Source organism: Myotis daubentonii, chromosome 1, assembly GCF_963259705.1.
Source record: "Myotis daubentonii chromosome 1, mMyoDau2.1, whole genome shotgun sequence".
Taxonomy (NCBI): Eukaryota; Metazoa; Chordata; class Mammalia; order Chiroptera; family Vespertilionidae; genus Myotis; species Myotis daubentonii.
The window spans coordinates 92,016,691-92,039,687 of record NC_081840.1 but is presented as its reverse complement, the minus strand read 5'-3'; the positions used below and the strand labels follow the sequence as shown (position 1 = coordinate 92,039,687).

Genomic DNA, 22,997 nt, shown 5'->3' with positions numbered 1-22,997 from the left:
AATCAATTAATGATAATATTTGGCTATAATACTTAGCATGTGTAATTTTGTAGACAATTCATTTTCAAGGGGACATGTGATATTTTGGGGTGATTACCTACATTGAACAATAGTAGATGTTTGAATTGTTTTATAAATTTAAGTTTATAATATCAAATTCTAAAAATGTTCTGAATACTAATTACAGGAATTGCTTGTTCTAATATGATCATTTAGGTATAGGAAGAATTTTTTGAAAATTGTAAAATGTCTTTATGCTACACTTTGTGTATTAGAAAACCCCAAGCAAAATAATTCAAGAAAGACTTGTCTATTCTTTAGGACTAACTGAAAATTCAAGTTTCCTTGTGATTCATCTGAAGAGGATTCAGGAATGGACAATTTTGTGACAAAAATTGTTTCTCTTTAATTGTTTCTCTTTACCTCCATGACTTGTTCCTTCACACATTAAGCTATATGTTTCTATTAGAGCCTTGGGACAAGACTCTATGCATGACCCAATTATTTAAAATTTCTCTATTTCTATATTCTCTGTCCTAGGAGAGGCTACAATTGTCTTTAGAACTATAGAGTAGATCCAGGTAGCTTAATTTTAGCCCCTGATGTTCTTTATTTTCTAACTCTCATAGTATAAAAATAATTAAAAGCAGACAATATGCGTAAATTTTAAATTAAATTCAATGGCATGATTCTAACTCTCAGTTAATTTAATGGATAAAATAAGGAAGAAACTGATGTTAGCATTATGATCCTTTCGTCACTCTGTGATAAAGTACCTTACATTTTCCCACAGAGTGAAAAAAAGAATTCAAACAGATATTCTCCAATGGTGTATGAAGAAATGGTGCATAAATTACTCTGTACTTGTCTTGAAAATAGGCAATGATAGATAATTTACCTCAATCTTAAAGATGAATAAAAGAAGTGTATGAATTTAGAAACATTTTCACTTGCCTAAAATTTTTTCATGAATTTATTCTCTACTTGTCTTTTTCACCCAATTCTAGACATAGTCATTTTCTATTTGGCCTCTCATCTATTCAATCTAAAAAAGAACATGTTTTTCCTACAGCCATATCTACAAATCTTAGTTTTATTAATAATTTCATATGGTTAGAAGTGACTATGCTGTAACTATTTTAAGTTATCTCTAAAATGAAAAAAGTATGTAACCTGAACCAAATTGTAGGTTTTCTCTTTTCTAAGACCATGTGTTTTTACATTATCATTTTATTGTAAGTTACATATCGATTTCTCTTCCTCCACAACAAAAATTCAAATGGTAATCTAAGTAAAGATCATCAAAAAGCATGTGCAACAAGTTGGATGGCCCCCTGCATGTGGCACAGACAGATTTTCAAGCCAAAGTGTCCCAGTCTATTAGATAAACTTGGCAATTTCTACAGTTTAAATAAAGTTTAGATAATTATTCATCAAAGCATTGAAAATATTGAATTTACAAGTACACAGTAACAATATCCTCTTTTCATTGAAGATCGTCTGTATTGTTTTTATTGAAACAAAAGTCATGATAATTTTAATGTACCAAACTCTTATTAAAAGAAATTATACACTTAATTCTTAGTATCCATACTTAATATTCTTGAATACTAACAAAGATTACATGCATGCATTGAAGGAAGACTCTAAACTCTCATCAGGTAAGAAATAAACTCTATATTGAAAAATTCGTGTATTTGAAGTTTTGACCTAACACAGTGGATTAAGGTCTAGACAATATTTACTTTGCTGCATTTTGATTCAGAAAGGGCCATATGTGAAGATATAATCCTGACCAACTTCACAATGTTTCTATAATAGTCTCTCGTTATGTTAAATATAGTGAGGCAGAAAATTGTTACAAATAAACTACAACTTTATAGCTATCCATTGGTAAAAGTCCGTAGTTAATACATTTGGATAAATAACCCAAGTCAGCAACAAAGTGGTTAAACATTTGTGATTGATTTTATCTCAGCTTGGAATGTGGTTGGAGTGTCCCCGCTTCTAACAACTGTTTGCTAAGTTAAGGCTTTAGTGTTTACACAGCGTTGAATGAATCAGCCTGGTCACCAGATGTGACTGCTTCCCAGGCTGCTGCTTTCAGTCAGATCACTGTCCTCACGGGCCCTGCTCCAACCTTCTTCCTCAGGACGTCCACCAGCCTCTCCAACCTGTTAGGAGCAAGGGGCGGAAAGGGAAAAATGAATACAGGAAGTGCAGTTACTGTCAGGCATGTTTTGGCAGAAAAAGGACAGTGGTTGCCTGTGACCAAGCAATCCTGGTAGTCATGCTAAGAAATAAAGCATTGCTGTAAGCAAGAGACCCTGGTGCCAAGTGCCAAATATCTGAGGTTAAAAAAAAAAAAAAAACAGCAACAACACAAACTTTAACCCAGATCTTCAGCTTATGTGAGCATTCAATGCTACATGAAAAATAGAAGGTACGCATTTCAATACACTTACCTATTTGTGTTAAGGTTGTGAATCAATGATGTCCATGTAATGACAGGATGACACATTAAACGGAGAGCAGTTTGAAACTGATTTACCTTATTTCAATATAGAAATGTGAGCAATCTTACACCTGCTACTTAGCTAAATAAGTGACACATGGGCATATTGTACAATTCTTATGCATTAAACTTCTTTTTCATAGAGTTAGCTAATCTAGCCAGGAATTAGGGGACTAGCAGGAAAAACTTCATGTCTCAGTGGCATGAAAATAATTTAAATATATACAAATGATTTGATGGTGATAAAAACAGACTTTCTATACTACATTTAAAAACTTTCTGCATACTACTCTTTGTAATATTTTAAGCAATAAGACAAAATTAAAAAAAAGAAAGAGAAAGATAAAATCATGCACCATGCTTTCCCATTTAATAAAGTAACTAATGGTAATAGTAAAAAAAAAAACAATAAAACAAAACAAAACAAAAAAACAAAAACAAAAAAACCTTTCTATTCCTGAGAAGTATAAATAGGCTAGAAATGACTAAATATGCTTTTTAGTCCAAGGTAGGTGATTTTCAGTTGATTAAAAACGCGTCCATTATACGGAAAATAGAGTGAAAGTTCACAAGCCCACTCTGTGGTGTTTTTAGGCGACTCTAGAGGAGAGAGACCACATTCCTGTGTGTCAGTGAGAGTTTTGCTTGACAAAAAATGATGGAATCAGACCACTAATTGTTTTTCTTTTATTTTCTTTCCTGAAAGTATAAAACATTAACTAAAAACTTGCTTGTTGTTACATCCAGAGAAGTCTTCATTAAACGCGAAAATCATGCCCATATGGATATACACTATCTTCCTTTCTCAGAGACTGCTGAGCAACTTAGTCTAACCTGCTCCAGCTCGCTTCATTTATACGGGAGCAGTGTGCCTCATTTATAGGGACCCATGCCTGAGGGTTCTTTGCAAGTAAACCTAGTACAGAGCTAGACACTAAAGAAATGAGGGCATTCTTAGTGTCACACACTCTGGTCAGCTGCATCCAACACTGAAAACTAGCTCCAGGCCATTGGATGATTCTGCATGTATCAAGTCCTGTTAGAAAACACAAGTATGAAATGGAAGAATCTGATGCGTCAAAAATCTTTGCTTTGAGAAATGTAGTAATGATCTTATAGTGAAAATGCAAATCTGTCCTACATTTGTTACTACAAATTTCTCAAATATAAGCTATACGTAAGTTTTATACATTCACAGCTTTAGCCTATTGGTGCAACTACTTGAACTAGAAGATTCACTGGAATTCACAGACCAGTTTGTATAAGTTGGACTACTGACCAAAACTAGAGCTAATATACTCTGAATATTATGGTTCATAGAATTACATAAATCCTTTAATTCAGACAATGTTTCACTAACGTGAATGGTAGAGGAGGGGGGGAATGTCAGTGTGGAATTTAAAGTGCATTGTTAAGAGATGAGAGAACTTGAATTAACTATTGACAAATAGCTGCCAGCAGGAATCTGGAGGAGACATTAAGAGCATATCTCCACATATATTGTAAAAAGTCAGGAAATCATTACTTCCAAGTTGGTTAAATATATACCTCCTCCACAAAATCATCTGCAATATTAAAAAACTTCCTTATAATATAAGAGTAAGCTCTATTTGGCATAGCTATTATGACTACAAATTCTGAATTGGCGGAATCACAAATTACTGAGATGAATCTGTGTGTGGTTCTTTTGGCTTCTCCTTTTCAGATAGGCTCCTTTTACTTTTGTTTCCTTTTTATACTTGAGGACTTTTTCCCATTTCAAACTAGTACAAATTGCTAAGGGAAGAGGTTAGGAGGAAATACTTAAATATCATGTTTTGCAATGTCTTTACTATATTTCAACAATTACTAGATTGACCACATTCTCAGTTTATCCAGGTTGAATGATTTATGAAAATTTGATCTCAGAAATGAGAAAAATGTCAATTACTTAGTTTTGTAAAAGCTTACTGACTTCTGGAACACAATGAAGAACCTATTCCTTCCTGTGAGGAATGAGATAGACCTGCCAAGCGTGGGCGGTGCCAACAGGAAGGGAGGTGTGCATGTCTGTCGAAGCGCCTTGCAGGATCTGCCTGCGAGCTATTCTTCACTGTCCAAATCAATACTATCTTTTTAAAAATTATGTCGGTTACTAAAAGAGGCTCCAGCTACTTTACATTTTACTCAACACTAGTTTCCCCAGGGCTTCATGAAATAGGAAAAAGGTTAGAGCTAAGATTAGGATTTCCTTATTTTAAATATGAAGACACTGAAGCTCAGACAAGTAAACCCTTATGCAAGGTTGTGGTTAAAACAGTGACAAATCTGGGCCTGGTTTCCTTGTTCTTAGTTCAAAGCTACTTCCACTAGGGTTTGGGTTACTGGAGAACTATAGATTTCAGCTTATAGGTAAATGGATTATTGGTCTTAATAGCTTCATTAAAATTTTCCCTCAATTATTACTGAAGTCAAAGTGGGAACACATCTGTTGGTGTATTTCATCTATTATTTTAGTAGCACATTATAGAAAAGTAAGCTGATGATATTATACATAAATAGGATTTAGTAGTTACAATCTATTTTTGTTATAATGTCATTTCTATATAAACTTAAAAATATATTTAGCTATATTCTAGATAGAAAACATATTTTTGCAGTGAACATCTATATCCTATCCAATAAAAGAGAAACATGGTAATTAGCCATACCTCCGCTACCCTTCCCATTGGCTAATCAGGGCGATATGCAAATTAACTGCCAGCCAAGATGGCAGCCGGCAGCCAGGCAGCTTGAAGCGAACATGAGGCTTGCTTGCTTCAGTGACGGAGGACTCCAACGTTCCCCGCCTGCCGCTGCCGGCCTCTGAGCTTGCAGTTTGAAACATTGTTACAAATATAGAATCTAAACAAACTCCAGAAACCTGCTTTCAGCCAGACGGGATCTCAGAGCTGGAGTTGAAACAATGTTTCGATTATAGAACCCAAACAAACCAGATACCTGCTTTCAGCAGCCGAGGCCTAAGAGCTGGAGCCAAGCCACAGAGCTAAAGCTGGCCCAGAATAAAAAGAAAAAGAAAAAAAGGAGCGGTTGGGAGCTTCAGTCACCCGCCAGCCTGAAAATAGCCCTCAGCCCCTCACCCAGACTGGCCAGGCACCCCAGTGGGGACCCCCACCCTGAAGGGGGTGTGACCAGCAGCAAACAGCCATCATCCCCTCACCCAGGCTGGCCAGGCTCCCCAGTGGGGACCCCCACCCTGATCCAGGACACCCTTCAGGGCAAACCAGCTGGCCCCAACCCATGCACCAGGCCTCTATCCTATATAGTAAAAGGTTAATATGCCTCCCAGCACTGGGATCAGCGGAGCCGCGAGGCCTCCCAGTACTGGGATCAGCATGACAGGGGGCAGTGCCCAAACCCCCTGATCGCCCTGCGGCTCTGTGTGTGACAGGGGGCGGGGCCACAACCTCCCTATCAGCCCTGCTCTGTTTGTGACAGGGGAAGGCGCCCCAACCCCCCCCCCCCCCCGCCCCCAAGGGCCCTGATCTGTGTGTGACGGGGTAGAGCCATAACCTCCCCATTGGCCCTGCCCTGAGTGTCACAGTGGCGGCGCTCCAACCCCCTGATCAGCCCTGTTCTCTGGATGATAGAGGGCGATGCCCCAACTGCCCCCCACGGGCCCTGCTCTGTGTGTGACGGGTTAGAGCCATAACCTCCCCATCGGCCCTGCCCTGAGTGTGACATGGTGCGGCGCCCCAACCCCCTGATCGGCCCTGCTCTGTGGGTGATAGAGGGCAACGCCCCAACCGCCCCCCATGGGCCCTGCTCTCTGTGTGACGGGGTAGAGCCATAACCTCCCCATCAGCCCTGCCCTGAGTGTGACATGGTGCGGCGCCCCAACCCCCTGATCCGCCCTGCTCTGTGCGTGACAGGGGGGAGCTCCCCAACCCCCTGATCAACCCTGCTCTGTGCGTGACAGGGTACAGAGCCCCAACCCTCCTGATGGGCCCTGCTTTGTGCATGACAGGGGGTGGCACCGCAACCTCCCCATCGACCCTGCCTTGAGTGTGACAGGGGGCGGTGCCCCAAGCCCCCAATCAGCCCTACCCTGAGCGTGACTGAGGGTGGCATCGCAACCTTCTGATCCGCCCTGCTCTTTGCATGACAGGGGCGGCGCCCCAACTCCCCAGTCAGCCCTGCTCTGAGCCCGACCAGGGGCTGCACCTAGGGATTGGGCCTGCCCTCTGCCACCCGGGAGCAGGTCTAAGCCAGCAGGTCGTTATCTCCCGAGGGGGCACAGGCTGGGCTGAGGGACCCCTCTCTTCCCCCTGAATGCACAAATTTTTGTGCACCGGGCTTCTAGTATATATATATATATATAAAAGGCTAATATGCAAAGTGTCTCCTTGGGAGTTCGATTGCTCGCTATGATGTGCGCTGACCACCAGGGGGCGGCACGGAACAAAGGAAGGCCCTGGCCAGCAGCCGGAAGGCCCCGATCAGCCCTGATCACTGGCCAGGCCAAGGGACCCTACCTGTGCCTGAATTTCTTGTCTGGGCCTGTAGTTATTTTTATATTTTCTATGTATCTATGTAATATGTATGTAATACAACAAAATACATAGTTTTATTTTCATCTTATTTTATTAAATTGGATTTATTGGGGTGACATTGGTTCACAAAACTGTAAAGGTTTCAAGTGTACAACTCAATAAAACATCTGTATACTGTGTCATGCACCCATTGCCCACATCCCCCTACCTCCACCCCCCTTCCCCTCTGGCTCTCACCACACTGATACCTGTGTCTATGGAAATACATGGCTTTCCATCAAGTCGATGAAACATAGTTATTTACAATGTTCCTAATTGATTTACTTCTAATTTTTACTTTTACAGAATATTTTGATATATTTAAAAAGGCAAGTAACACTAAATGGGTACTATATACCAGGGCCTATGAGAAGTAATTCATGCACATATTTAATTTTTATTATAACTCCATGACAAAACCAAAAGTAATTAGATCAGTGCTACACTGCTCGTGAATTCCAGATGCAAGCTAGGTTAATTATCATCCCTCATCTCTCCAGTGTGATACCTCTTTCAAAAGTACTGTGACTTTGAAGGCTCATTTCTAAATTGTGGGCTTGAATTACTCTTATTGACTTGATAATTTTGTTGCAAAGTGACAGAAAGGAGTAAAAACAGAACAAAATCCTCATTTTGAGAGTAATTGTGTACTTGTCAATGTGAGAGTAGCATTCTTATTGGCTAGACAATTTTCTCCAGAAAAACCATTCCTATTATTTAGGCAGTGAGGTTACCCCATCAAACGTAGTTGCCTTAAAATTATTATTTTTTTTTCAAAGAGAAAGAACCAGGGAAATTCAAGAGAGATGGATAACAATCATCTTCCAACAGAGGAGACCGAAAAGCCTTGAAAAGTGCTGCCCTTCGCGTTTTCCATTAGTTTCTAAGGCCTAGTCCTCCTTCAACCATGGCGGCAGGGTGAGAAGACTTGAAATGTATTTTTTTTTTTCCTTTTTCTATGATGGCTGTTCTTTCTCTGATCTTTTTATTTTATCAATATTTCTTTATACTTTTCATGATTTCATTAAGATATGTTATTTGCTTCTTGATTCCACTTAAATACTAGAACTTCCAAATATAGATCTTCATCTCAACTCTTTTCTGAGTTTTAGATTCACATATGCAACTGCCCTCAAGTCACCTCCTCTTGCTTCTTATCTAAAACAAAACTTTCCTTACCTCCTTTGTGTACTTCAGTATTTCTTATCTTGATTAATATTGTTGTTTATTAATTCACTCAACTTCTACACTGAGAAAATCTAGAGGAACATGATTTTATATATATATATATATATACATATATATATATATATCTACACATACACACACACATATAATATATATAAATACACGCACACACACACACACATATATATATTTTCTTACTTCAGTTCGAACCTGTGAAAACTTTGTGTTAAAACCATTAATGTAGACAGTTGGAGGCAATGAATGGGTTTTAATTCATCTAGTACCATTATTTTCATTTTAGAACAATCACACTGGGATGGAGGAGTTAGCCTATAGGTAGGAAGTCCAGACAGTTTTTTATTAAAATTATTCTAGTAAGCACAACAATGTGAATGTACTTAAGACCACAAAACTGTACACTTGAAAAATAGTTAAACTGGCAAATTTTATGTTATGAAGATTTGAACCAGAGCTGCAGCCATGAAGATGGAAAGAAGGGGATGAATTTGAAAGATATCTAGAATACGGAATCAAAAGGACCTTGTGACTTTTGAGAGTAGGTCAAGTGAGTTGAGGTGGTCAAGAAGGATGGCTCCCAGGTGTGTGGTTTTCGTGAATAGACAGACAGCCTTCTGCTGACCAACACAGTGGAGAGGAAGAGCAGAAAATTTTGTTGGGGAGTATGTGTGTGTGGAGGATGAATTCAGTTTGGTACGTACAAATTTGACATGTTGGTGGAACAGTAAGTAGGGATGGTAAGTAGGCAAGTATATAAGAGTATATGTTGAAGAAAGAATTCTAGGTTTGTGACACAGATTTCAGTTCAATCAATAAGCATTTGTTTTGTAATTCCTATGTACCAGCTATTGTTCTGGCACTGATTATTCAAAAAACAGGACATGGGCCCTGCTTGTAAGAGAAATAAGGAGGGAACGTAGATCTTTATATGGATAACGTTAGTAAGTTACTGGTAAATGCCATCATAAAAGGATAAGCATAGCATTAAACAGAAAGGGTAAGAAAGGGTCGGGAAAGAAGGAGTCTTAAAAGCTTCATGATGCCTGAGTTAAGTATTGAAGGATAAGAAGGAAAGAGTCACAGTGAGAAGGGTGGTATGGAGAGGGGGTAAGGCAGGCATTCCAGGAAGAAAAAATAATGTGTGTGAAGGCACAGAGGAAGGAAAGCATGATGTGTCAAGTCCTGCCAGTAGTATGGTTTCTTAGGATCATGCAGTGGAGGAGGCTGAGAATAGCTGAAATGAGGCTGGTGGGCCATAACTAGGTTTTGCTCTAAGTTGCAACTGAAGCCATTGAAGTGGATGGAAATATTTAAAGAGAGAAATAAAGGAGAAGTGAGATGGGAGGAAGATAGAACCAAAGTGAAAACAAATATTTAAAGTAAAGAGGTTGACAAGAGAATTTGAGAAAACAGGAAAGTAAAAGATGGATCAAGAGTAGGTGCTGTAACAGAATCCAGAGAAGAGAATTTCAAGAAGGGCGTGATCAACAGGGTTAAATACTTAAACCAGATCAAAGTGAAAAGTATGCATTTGATTAGGGAACGACAACCTTTTCAGGGCAGTTTTAATAGCATGATGGAAGTAGGAGGAAGCCTGAATGGAATGTGAAAAAGTGAAGACTAACTAAAGGCTGTTTTATAAGAGCTTGGTTAGAAAGTAAAGTGGACTGCAGTTATAGGGGGATGTTAGGCTGAGGACATTTTTAAAGAAATGGATGGCACAGGAATATGTTTATGGGTTATGGGAGGGAAGACTATTGGAAGACACTAAAGTACAAAGGATGAACATGATACCTTTTTTAAAATTTAAATTCTTTATTGTTTAAAGTATTACATAAGTCTGCTTTTTCACCCATTGACCTCTGCCCGACTGCCCCCACCCCCCAGCATATGCCCTCACCCTTCCACCCCACCCCCGTCTGTGTCCATTGGTTATGCTCATATGCATGCATATAAGTCCTTTGGTTGATCTCTTACCCCATCACCGCCGTCCCTCCCCCCTTCCCTCCCCCACAACCCCGCCTTTCTTTTGAGGCTGGATGGTCTGTTCGATGCTTCTGTGACTCTGGTTCTATTTTTGTTCTTCAGTTTATGATGTTCATTATATTCCACAAAGGAGTGAGATCATGTGATATTTATCTTTCTCTGACTGGCTTATTTCACTTAGCTTAATGTTCTCCAGTTCCATCCATGCTGTTGCAAATGGTAAGAGTTACTTCTTTTTTTTTTTTTTTTTTACAGCAGTGTAGTATTCCATTGTGTAGATGTACCACAGTTTTCTAATCCACTCATCTGATGGTGGGCAATTAGGCTGTTTTCAAATCTTTGACTGAATGCACCCAATTTTTTGCTGTTTTTCCTTTCTTCTCTTATTAATAAATGTAGATCCAATCAAAAAGACCAGTTGTAAATTGTGCTGCTATGAACATAGGGGTGCATATATCCTTTCTGATTGGTGTTTTTGGTTTCTTCGGATATAGTCCTATAAGTGGTATTACTGCGTCAAATGGAAATCCCATTTTTAATTTTTTGAGGAAACCCCACATACTGTTCTCTGCAGTGGCTGCACCAGTATGCATTCCCACCAGCAGTGCACGAGGGTTCCTTTTTCTCCGAATCCTCTCTGGCACTTGCATTTGTTGATTTGCGGATGATAGCCATTCCGACAGATGTTAGATGGTACTTCATTGTTGTTTTGATTTACATCTCTCGGATGATTGGTGACTTTGAGCATGTTTTCATATGTCTCTTGGCCTTCTGTATGTCCTCTTTCAAAAAAGTGTCTACTTAGGTCTTTTGCCCATTTTTTGATTGGATTGTTTATCTTCCTTTTGTTAAGTTGTATGGGTTCCCTATAAATTTTGGAAATTAAACCCTTATCAGAGATAACATTGGCAAATATGTTCTCCCATGCAGGGGGATTTCTTGTTTTGTTGATGGTTTCTTTTGCTGCTCAGAAGCCTTTTATTTTGATGTAGTTCCATTTGTTTATTTTCTCCTTAGTTTCCATTGCCCTACGAGCTGTGTCAGTAAAGATATTGCTATGACAAATGTGTGTTATTTTGCTGCCTTTGGCTTCTTCTAAGATTTTTATGGTTTCCCATCTTACGTTTAAGTCCTTTATCCATTTTGAGTTTATTTTTGTGTATGGTGTAAGTTGATGGTCTAGTTTCCTTTGTTTGCAGGTATCTGTCCAATTTTCCCAACACCATTTATTGAAGAGATTGTCTTGACTCCATTTTGTGCTCTTGCCTTGTTTGTCAAATATTAACTGAGCATAATGGCTTGGGTCGATTTCTCTGTTCTGTTCCATTGGTTTATATGTCTGTTCTTATGCCAGTACCAGGCAGTTTTGAGGACAGTGGCTTTGTCGTATAGCTTGATATCTGGTATTGTGATCCTGGAGGGCCTTCCCCTGCCACTTACCTGCTGGGCCGGCATAGGTCCCAAGCATCCCAAGCCACCTCTGACTGTGGGTGCACATGGCTCCCTCCAGCTGTGCCTCCCTGGCACCTGAGCCAGCCCCTGACTATCTGTACATGTGGCTCCTGCTGGTGGCATCTCCCAGACACCAAGTATATCTATGTGCATTTTATTATAATATAAAGCTCCCAAACATGTGAATTTCATGGAGGAATTTCAGCATCACAATAAATGTATTTTGGGAATTGCATTATCCCTTAAGTAATACCAAGGATGTGACTATCATCTTTGTCTACATATAAGATTGTTCTTATTTGTTGTCAACTGGTCTTTGTGTTTGGGTCTACATTTATTAATAAAAGAAGAAAAGAAACCAGAAAAAAATTGGGTGCATTCAATAAAAAATATTTAGTTTTAAAGCATCATTACTAACCATTTACAAATCATTTTGTTAATTTCTACTATAATTTTCATATTAATAAACCTACCTTAATCCTTTCCCCAAAATATTTTGCTTTATAAAAAGATATTTTGAGTTGTTAAAATAAATGATAGAAAGAAATAATAGGGACAGATTAATTTAGTCACTGTATCAAGCACTATCATTCCTTCATTCAGAAGTATTTCTTGGGTACTTATTCTGTAACTGCCACCTTCTGAACAGTTGGGTCCTACAAAGTTTTTAGGTGTGTCTACTGTAGATATATGTCACACAAAGTCTTTTTACAAATATGAGATCCTCTGTAAATAAAGATGGACTGTAAAAAAATCCTCTCAGCTATAGCAAGTTATAATAAAGTGAGCTCTAGGCTATACTATTTATAAGTAGTTCTAGACTTTTAAATATTGTGAAGAAGAGGGTGTGCTACAGAGGGAGATAATGGGAAAGTGGGAGTATGCTGTACTCAGGCATCACAACTCCTGGGTCATTTTATTTACCATGCTTTGTTTAGCTTTACTTTTAGATTTATATTAACATCAAGCAATTGCTTCCCACCTTGAAATTAAGCAAAAAGCTTGGATTTATCCTTGAGATAAAATAGGACAAAGAAAAAGTTAGTATATGCCTATTCAAATGTGCTTAGATTAGAAGGATGATGTTTCTGAGAGAGAAGATGTGACCATGGGAACAGTGTCAAGGAAGAGGGGAGAGAGAGAGAGAGAGAGAGAGAGAGAGAGAGAGAGAGAGAGAGAGAGAGAGAGAGAGAGAATTCTGTGTTTGGCTGGCTTTAAGATAAGAGGCCACACAAGGCAAGCATAGCCTCAAGAAATAGATTCCAGAGAACCTCCAGGATGAATACAGCCTGCAGACTACTTGATCTTAGCCCAATTTAAATGATTTTGGGTTGAAACCAAGATGGCAGCAAAGGTAAATGCCTGTACTTGCTGCCTCCCACAACCTCATCAAAATTACAACTAAACTACAGAACAATCGTCATTGAGAACTGTGTGAAAGCTGCTGAATGGAAGTCTGACAACTAGAGAAGTAAACAAGAAAGCACACAGAGACTGGAAGGAGGAGTGGAGGTGTGGAATGGGCTGGTCCGACACCCACGTGTGCTTTTTTTTTTTTTTTTTTTATCAGGAGGGAGAGCGTCTCTGTGGAGGCCACCCATGAAGAACAAGGGGTCCTAGCCCCACACTAGGCCCACAGATCAAGGTTCCAGACTGGGAAGAGAAGTCCCTGTAACTATGGGCTGTAAAAGCCAGCAGGAATTGTGGCTGCATCACACGGAGGCTGCTGGAGACCCAGTTATTCCATTTAAAGGGCGGGCATATGAACTTACTCAGACTCCCAGCACTGGGCTGCTCTCGGGGACCCAGACACATACGGGGAGGGACTGGACTGCCTGGCATTGGGGCAGGAACTCAGGGGCAGCTTTCTCCCAGATGGGGGTGCTCACAGGAGTCATTGTTCCTGTGTTGGGATCTCGCCTTTCACAGGGTGCACTGGTAGCTGTAGTTGAGTCTCTATCAGCCTGGAGCACACACTGTTTGCTCTGCCCTAGGGATTCCCTGAGAACCCACCCTATCCAATTTGCAGCCACACCCAAGCTTTGCAGCAGCTTTTTCATACTAATGGCCTGTCTTGGCTCAAGCTTCAGACTTTGCTAAAATCTGTCAAACAAGCTGCAGATAGTGTCAGCATGCCCCAAACCAATCAATAAAAGGCCCCAAACCCAGCACTAGAACCAGCCTGCCTTACTTAATAGCTGAGCCTTGCCTGGGCATCTTCAACCCAACACAAATAGCAAGTAACAGCCATCTGAAGATCCTTCTGTAGCTCCTGCCAGGTGGCCCCAGGCAGTAGCTGACCTTGCACCTCCCTGGAGACCCCAGAGCCAGTGTACCTGGTGGACAGCTTCAGACCACAGCAGATTACAACTCTACACATGCACAAGTGACACACTTAAGGGGTAGACTCAGTGAACACCAAAGCCCCACTGAAACAAATCCTGCTCCATAGGGGTGTTTCCTGCACAGCAGCTCTCCCACTGTAGTCACAGCTGGTCCTCACAGCCAATTGGCCTGGAGGTCAACTCCTCCTAGTGATGCCAACAGCAATCAAGGCTCAATTACAAGACTGTGCACACAGCCGACACAGGACACACCTAGAGTGCCCAGCTCTGGTGACTGGGGAGGCTGAGCCACTGGGCCCTATAGGACACCTACTATGCAAGGCCACTTAACCAATTCCAGGAGACAGCAGCTTTACCTAATGCATAGAAACAAACATAAGGAAGCAGCCAAAATGCAGAGACAAAAATAAAATTTCTTTCAAACAAATGAAAGAAATGGAAGCAAGGAGACTACTGAATACAGAGTTCAAAATCCATGGTTATAAGATTACTCAAGGATCTTCATTAAGACTTTCAAGGATCTTAGTAAGAAAGTCAAAGACATGAAAAAGGAACAGTCAGAAATTAAGCACACACTAACTGAAATAAAGAATACTTTAAAGAGATTCAATAGTAGATGATTCCAAGAATAAAATCAATGATTTGGAATATGAGAATGCAAAAAGCACCCAATCAGAAGAGCACAAAGAAAAAAAAAATCCAAGAATATGAAGATAGTGTAAGGAGCTCCTGGGACAACTTGAATCATAACAATATTTGTATTATGGGGAAGCCAAAAGGAGAAGAGAGAAAGCAAGATATTGAAAATCTATTTGAGGAAATAATGACAGAAAACTTCCCCTACCTGGTGAAAGAAATAAGACTTATAAGTCCAGGAAGCAAAGAGAGTCCCAATCAAGAGGAACTCAAAGAGGTCCATAACAAGACACATCATAATTAAAGTGCCAAGGATTTAAGACAAAGAAAGAATCTTAAAAGCAGCAAGAAAGAAGCAGTTAGTTACCTACAAGGGAGCACCCATATGACTCAGCTGATTTGTCAACAGAAACTTTGCAGGCCTGAAGGGAGTGGAAAGAAATATTTAAAGTGACGAATAGTAAGAATAGTAAGGACCTACAACCAAGATTACTTTACCTAGCAAAGCTATCATTTAGAATTGAAGGTCAGATAAAGAGCTTCACAGACAAGAAAAAGCTAAAGGAGTTCATCACCCCCAAACCACTATTACATGAAATGTTGAAGGGCATTCTTTAAGAAGAGGGAGAAGAAGAAGAGATAAAAAAATATGAACATTAACATGGCAACAATACATATCTATCAAGAATTGAATCTAAAAATAAAAATAAATAAGAAATCTAATGAACAAAATAAACTGGTAAATAAAATAGAACCAGAGTCATGGAAGCATGGAACAGACTGACATATCTCAGAGGGAAGGGGAGAGGGGAGCAGGAAGAGATTAACCAAAGATCTTACCTATGGACACAGACAGTAAAGTGATGAAGGCCTGGGGTTGGGTGGGAACCCGGTGGAGGGAGATAGTGGGGGGGGGAGGGCGGGGAGGGAAACATCTGTAATACTCTCAACGATAAAAATTAAAAAAGAAAATGATTTTGGACCTCTGATCTCCACAATTGTTAAAATAATAAATTTTATGTTGTTTTAAGCACCCCCCACAAAAAAATGACATTCCTTATTCAATGACACTAATATCTAAGATAGACAAGGCACTAAACAGTTACCTATATATTAAACAAACTAACATTTGCTCTCTTCTATGTAACCCTGAAAAATTAAGCTCACCAATCAATCATAATGTCAATTATTATCAATTTATATGACTAATAAACATAAAAGTTAGACATAGAACAATCAAAATATGTAAACTAGGCATCTTATACTTTTGTTTTATTCCATTTAAAAATTAGAACATGGAAAAGGATTAAAACTATATTTCCTTCTTTATATATCTCTAAGTTTTAGATTTTAAAATAATAACTTTGGTATAATTTATCCAGGGATTAATTAAGACTTTGTTAGTGAATCAGATGTCTAGATAGTCTGCTGAATTCCAGTCAGTCTATGGAAGCACTAGTGCAATGGATAATACTTTTAGGAAAGTGCTTACAGAAGATAATGAAGTTATTTTGCTTATACCCCTAACTTAACACCAGAAAGTGATTGAGATAATAGGATGAATTAAAATCAAGTGACAATTTATTGGGTTCTTTCACTTTGTCTATCAGAGGATATTTAAATTATGTAAGATTCTCAAGAAAACTCAACACCAATAACAAGCCCATGATGCTCAATGATACTGGACAATGTGTATTTTGTTCATCACTGTATTCTTGGTTACTAGTAGAACAGGCTCTGGAAAAACCAATGGGATATTGCTTATTTATGAATAAATATCACACACACACACACACACACACACACACTGGGAACTAGAAATACTTTCATTTATAGTTTCAATTCTAAAGTAATGGAACGTAATTTTGATGATGAATCCTAAAAATAGGTTTCAAAAATAAAGAGCTTGGCCAGTGTGTCTCAGTGGTTGAGCATTGACCTATGGACCAGAAGTCACAGTTCAATCTCGGCAGGGAACATGCGTGGGTTTCAGGCTCGATCCCCACTGGGCATGCAGGAGGAAGTGACCAATGATTCTCTCTCATCATTGATGTTTCTATCTCTGTCTTCATCTCTCTTCCTCTCTGAAATCAATTGTTGCTGCTTTTGCAAATGTACCACAGTGTGTGTGTGTTTTTATCCACTTATCTACTGTTGGGCATTTAGGCTGTTTCCAGATTAAGCTATTGTAGGTAACACTGCAGTGAACAAAGGAGTGCATATAGTCTTTTAAATTGGTGTTTTGGGTTTCTTTGGATACATTCCTAGAAATGGGATCGCTGGGTCAAAAGTTCCATTTTTATCTATGAGGAAACTCCATACTGTTTACCACAGTGGTTGCACCAGTCCACATTCCCACCAGCAGTGTACTAGGGTTCTCTTTTCTCCACATCCTTGCCAGCACTGGTTGTTTGTTGATTTATCGATGGTAGGCATTCTGACAGGTATGAGGTGATATGTCATTGTGGTTTCAATTTGCATTTCTCTGATGATTAGTAACATCGATCATTTTTTCATATCTTTATTGGTCATCTGTATGTCCTCTATGGAGAAGTGTTATTCAGGTCCTTTGCCCACTTTTTTAACTGGATTGTTTGTCTTCCTGGGGTTTAGTTCTATAAGTTCTTTATATATTTTGGAAATTAATCCCTTATCAGATGTATCATTGGGAAATATGTTCTCCCATACAGTGAGTTCCCTTTTCATTTTGTTGATGGTTTCTTTTTTTTTGTACTTTATAAATTAGGAATTAAGGGTGCATAAAAAGACAAGCATTTCTGACTGAATTTCATTTCTTTCTCATTTTTATATGCCACTTGTAAAAGCAATTTCCATTTTTTAATATCCATTCACTTCACAGTTAATACTTTTCAAGCACTATAGAAGACTTGAAATTAAATCACATATATCTTTCTTTTATGTGTTAAAGTGTTAGTATTAAGGCTTAATAGGCTTTAGTCTCAGTATCTAGATTAAGTTATTCATTGGTGGTAAGTTAGTGACATAGGAACACATTAACTCTTTTGAGCTGACAGGACACTATTTAGTAAATTGCCTTAGAGGACTGAGTTAGAGTGATCTTAAATGTGAATTATAATTCTGTTCAAATTTATTTATAGTAATTTATTCACTGAGATAGATTTTTCATGTGATTTCCTTTAGACTTACAGTAACAGTATTTACACTAGTAAAAATATAGATTTTCATATTCTAGAAACTATCTTAAATTTGGCAGCAAAGATAATAGATAAGACTTCATGTATTTATAATAATTATTATTTGCACAGTACCAAATGGCATTTTGTAAGGCCAATGAAAACTATTTTTAAATTTTAATTGGTCGGGCATTCCCATCTGGGTATGCATAACTGAACCTCATATCTGCCTTTTGATAACACTGATAAAAAATCCTAAAGGTTTTTCAAATCCTATATAATAAAAGGCTAATATGCAAATTAACCAAACAGCAGAACAACCGGTTGCTATGACATGCACTGACCACAGGGGGAGCACCACTCAGCCAGAAGCCGGGCGGGCTCAAGGCTGGCAAGTGCTCCTGCCTCCACACGGCAGTGCTAAGAACCCCTCGAGGGATGTCCGCCTGATGACTTAGGTCTGCTCCCCACAGCAGTCAGGCGGACAAACCCTCAGGACTCCCAGATTGTGAGAGGGCACAGGCCAGGCTGAGAGACCCCTTCAGTGCACGGATGTTGTGCACCAGGCCTCTAGTATTTATAAAACACGATACATAAGTTATAATTTATTATTATTTTTCCTTAGATTAGTGTAAGTTTGGTCAATACAGTAGTGTTTATGTCTTCTGATATATGTTTTGCTACCTAAATTGGTAGAAATACTTCTTTTGAGTGAATAACCTAGATGATATTAATTAATAATTGTTGTAAATCTTTGCTAATAGCTCATTCTTATCATGTGCCTTTTTAAACAAAAAACGCCATAAAAATTCTTTCTCCATGCTGCTTTCACATGCTTAAATCTGGACTTTTAGACATCCAACCACTAGTCTGGTTTAGATAGTTCTTCCTGGTGATATCATCCCAGGAACTGAGCCTCTGTTTGCCCAGTAGAGGAGTTATGAATGACAGTTCAAACCACAGCCTTGACATTGGCCTGTCTTTGAATGGCTTGAAATACAGCTCTGAAGAATAATCTTTATCATTCAGAATAACTTTGGACATTCTAACTTCCAGCACTAAACTCTACAGAAAGAATTTAATTATGTGGGAAATAGAGTTATGTAATAAAAATTACTGTCATTCCAAAGACATTCTCATGGGTATTTTCATTATTCTCGGGGAAGAAGCCTTTCAAGCCCTTCCTTTCTTTTGCTCTTCAGTTTCTAGAAGCCAATTTTGATGAGTTTTATATCTGCCATCACACAGTGCTGTTCGCAAACTCAAGTTAATATTTTTTCTCATAAGTTTATAAGTTAGGGTTACACAAAAAGAAAATGAAATTAGTTTTTAGCACTGAACTAAAGACATTCTATTAATGGCACTGTGTTGTTCCTACCTCTTAGGCAGAAAAATCTTAAATACCAACTACTAGTGCTTCTTTACTCCTCACATCTCTTTAGTCTATAGTGTTTTTCTCTATAGTGTTTCTGATACAAATCCCTTCCTTCCAGCCGACACCAGCACGCCAGCTGTGTCTATACTATATTATTGTATGGCTTCTTACTGGTAGCTAGTAGTCTGTCCTCTAACACGAGCCTGCCTCAGTTAATCCTCCACAGTACTAAGTGAGACTGATGTTCCTAAAATGCTATTTCCATCAAGTAACCTTTGCTGCTTACAAAACACTGCGATGGCTTCTTACTCCCTGTCACATGAAATCTAAATGCCTGTGCATACTTTTGAAGGCATTCAGGAACTAAGCCTAGCCTAGATGACCTGATGTCATCACAGGAACCTTGGCCCCTGCCAGCTGACCTTTGTACTGTCCCCTCTCAGCACCTCTGCTTCATTTTGCTCTTCCTTTTCTCTCTACCCTCTCTTCTTCCCTCTCTGCTCATTCGTATCCCACCCACTCTACAGGGCCAAGTTCAATTTTCTTGAGGCTTCCTTTTCTCTGTGTTACCTGCACTGAACAATTAACAGGTTATTCAGTACCCTTCTATTCTATAAAATGCCAATAAAGATATATATGCATTATATCAGATTATCAAGATGCAGGATGTCAAATACTTTTTAACTCAAACATTCCACATCCAGGTATTTGTGCCTTCCATAAATATTAGCTACAACTATGTACAATGAAGTAGTATTTGGGAATAACTGAATATCAATGCTTTAAACTTCTTGTGGGCAAGAGCCATACATATAGCATGCCTTTTATTAATTCCACCAAATTTAATAGAGAGCTAAGTACATAATTTTTTAAGGAGTTGTCTCTATGTTTTGTAATAATAGTAATAGAGATGAAAACATAATACTAATTTATTGCTTCCCCCCATACTGATCTTTATTTCTCACTAAGATCCCATATCTTTCCAATTTTTAATTCCATAGAGTAAGTAGTAAGACGAACAAGAAACTTTTTGTATTAATGCTTACAGTGAAATAGCTAGAAGAGATACTGCCAGCTGTAATGGAAGAAGTTAAAAGAGTTAATCTTATTCATAGTTGTTACCTTTTTGCCAAAGGCTTCCATAGGCAGTGTGCTTCTAAAGCTATGCACACACACCCACAGACTTAAGTCATTCATATTAATCTGTCAAAGCGCTGGTCCACTATGTTGATATACTTGTGAAAATAGAGCGTGACTTGCTATCCTCAAAGCAAGCTATTAGCTGCTGTCTGAACTTTCTCAGTCTGAACTCCTCTGTAGGGCAACTCTTTGATGGGACACACACTCTGCCTTTTCCAGCTTTACATCATTCTGCTCTATTATGTCCCAGTGTCTTTGAAGAGTATATAAAAAAAGCCATATTAAAAAAGTATAGAAATTTTGAGTAAAATTCTTAGTCCTTGAACCATAAGAAGTACATCTGAATTAAATTCTAGCTGTCACTATATATCTTTATATATACAGTGTTTATAATTTAGGTTTTTCTTATCACATAAATTATTTATTATAATGTGTTTTATAATTGAAAGGTAAGATGAAATTTTAATCCATATACTATAAAAATCCTAGCACTATAACTCTCTCTCTTTCCCATATACCTGAAGAGATTTAAAATCTGTAGTTTTCCAATTACATCTTCATAAAGAGCCTAATAGTTTTTCTAATTAACAGAAACCTTTTCTAACAATTCTAAATAGTTTTTAACTCAACAATTCCATTTCCAGAAATTTGTGTCCCCTGCAATATTGCAGATATGGGAAATATTTAGCTGTAATTATGTTCATTACAGCAGTATTTTAAAAACAACTAAGTAGTGACAATAATGAATTAGTTAAATAAATTATGGTACACTATATAATAGATTTAAAGTCATATAAGTTATTTAGTAAAATAGTATGTATAACAACATGAAAAGCTACTCATAACATTAAGTGAATCAGGTTGTACTGTATGTGTTATATAAAAAAATGTGAAAAAATACCAAATTGCTTAGCAATATTTACATTTTCTTCTAAAATTAATGAGTATTGCTTTAGTAATTTGCAAAAATACATATTGTGGTTAAAAAGCATTTAAAATATTTGGACTATAAAAACGATATTATTTAATATTTATCTCAATAAAGATGAACATGCACTTAACCACTAAAGTGAATGACAGGGCACTTGAAAGAGAAAAATGCAACCTTTTTCTCTTCCCATCTCATTTGGTTTTGTTGAATCCTCCACATATTTGAGGATTCTACTAGGCTGACAGAAAGCATGAGGCTTAAGAGTTACAGATGGCTTTAAAGTATTTATATTTGGTAAATTTATTATATACAGGTTTTATAATTTTAGTTAATAGCTATAATTTTACTAGAAAAATAAATTAAGGGGACATGGTACACAGAGATGAAATAACTAATTGTTTTTTAACATCATGAATAAAGGCCTTACAATTTTGCTAATTAAGTATTTACAAATAAAAAAATTATTTGAACTAAAAGACACATTTCCTTATACAGTCAAAGCTACCTCAGGTACTTTCCTTTAATCTCCCACACCCATTGAGGCCAATCCAGCATACAAGAGTTCAAAACTCTCACTGTGTTTTGATCCTGTTTGTTCTATCCTTGCAGGATATTTGCTTTGGAACAGGAGATTTATGGCTGAAGAAGTATGACTAAATAGCTATTTGCTAAGATAAACCACCCTGAATTAGTAAGGTATAAAAACTATTATCCATGAGCTATTAATTAATAAAAACAACCTTTTGTTTAAAAGAAAAAAAAAGTACAACAAGACTAAGTTTATAAATAGTTCTCATTCTTGTTCTAGGCATTTAATTATAAATAATCTCCAGTAGTCAACTCAAGAGAAGGCAAGCTGCCTTAGTTATCATAAAACACCACAATTTAACAAATAAACCTGACAATGTAAAAACCAAGAAATTCTTTTAAAAAGTAACATAAGCAATGCTTTAAGTGGGGAAATATGTTTATAGTACATATAATAAAAAGCTAATTTATTTACTATCCAAGTTTACATTAATTAATAAAAATTAACAGTCTAATACAAAAATAGGAAAAGGCCATGAACAGGCAGTTCACATAAAAATAAAAATATATTGCAAATAAAAATATAAAAGCTGCTTAGTCTTATTCATGATTTAAGTTAAATAAGCATATTAAAATGAGATATAACACTAAATAGTGGTAAAGCTTAGGGCAATCAGCATTCTCATAGGTTATCAGTTGTTCATATAACTTTAAATTTATTTATTTATTTATTAATTTTAGAGAGGAAGGGAGGGAGAGAGAGAGAGAGAGGGAGAGAAACATCAATTTGTTGTTCCACTTTTTATGCATTCATTGGTTGATTCTTGTATGTGCCCTGACCAGTAATCGAACCACAACTTTGGTGTTTTGGGATGACACTCCTACCAACTGAGCTACCTAGCCAGAGCCTCATATAACTTTTTAAAAGAACAATTTGGTAATACTTGTAATTTTAAAGGAACACATTTTTTGAACCTTAACTATTTCATTTCTAGGAATTTATTCTACAGATCTATTGCGAGAACCGTAAAGAAATATGTTTAAGAAAGGCTGTTCACTCATTGCATTGTTTGTAACAGCAAATTAAAGCAAACCCAAATTATTTTCTCATGGAATTTGCACCCTAGTCAACAAAATATATATGCATAGAGTAATTT

General features: G+C 37.8%; 1 protein-coding gene across 8 annotated transcripts in view; it reads right to left on the bottom strand.

The window, feature by feature from the left end:
- Nucleotides 1-605: 605 nt before the first annotated feature.
- MIPOL1 (mirror-image polydactyly 1) overlaps nt 606-22,997 on the bottom strand; it is a 342,087-nt gene continuing 319,695 nt past the window's right edge. For all 8 annotated transcript variants that reach the window (XM_059710876.1, XM_059710910.1, XM_059710871.1 and 5 more), the window contains one exon: nt 606-2,174. In XM_059710876.1, the coding sequence (XP_059566859.1) occupies nt 2,108-2,174 (67 nt within the window). In that variant the 3' untranslated portion in view covers nt 606-2,107. The remainder of the gene's footprint in view (nt 2,175-22,997) is intronic.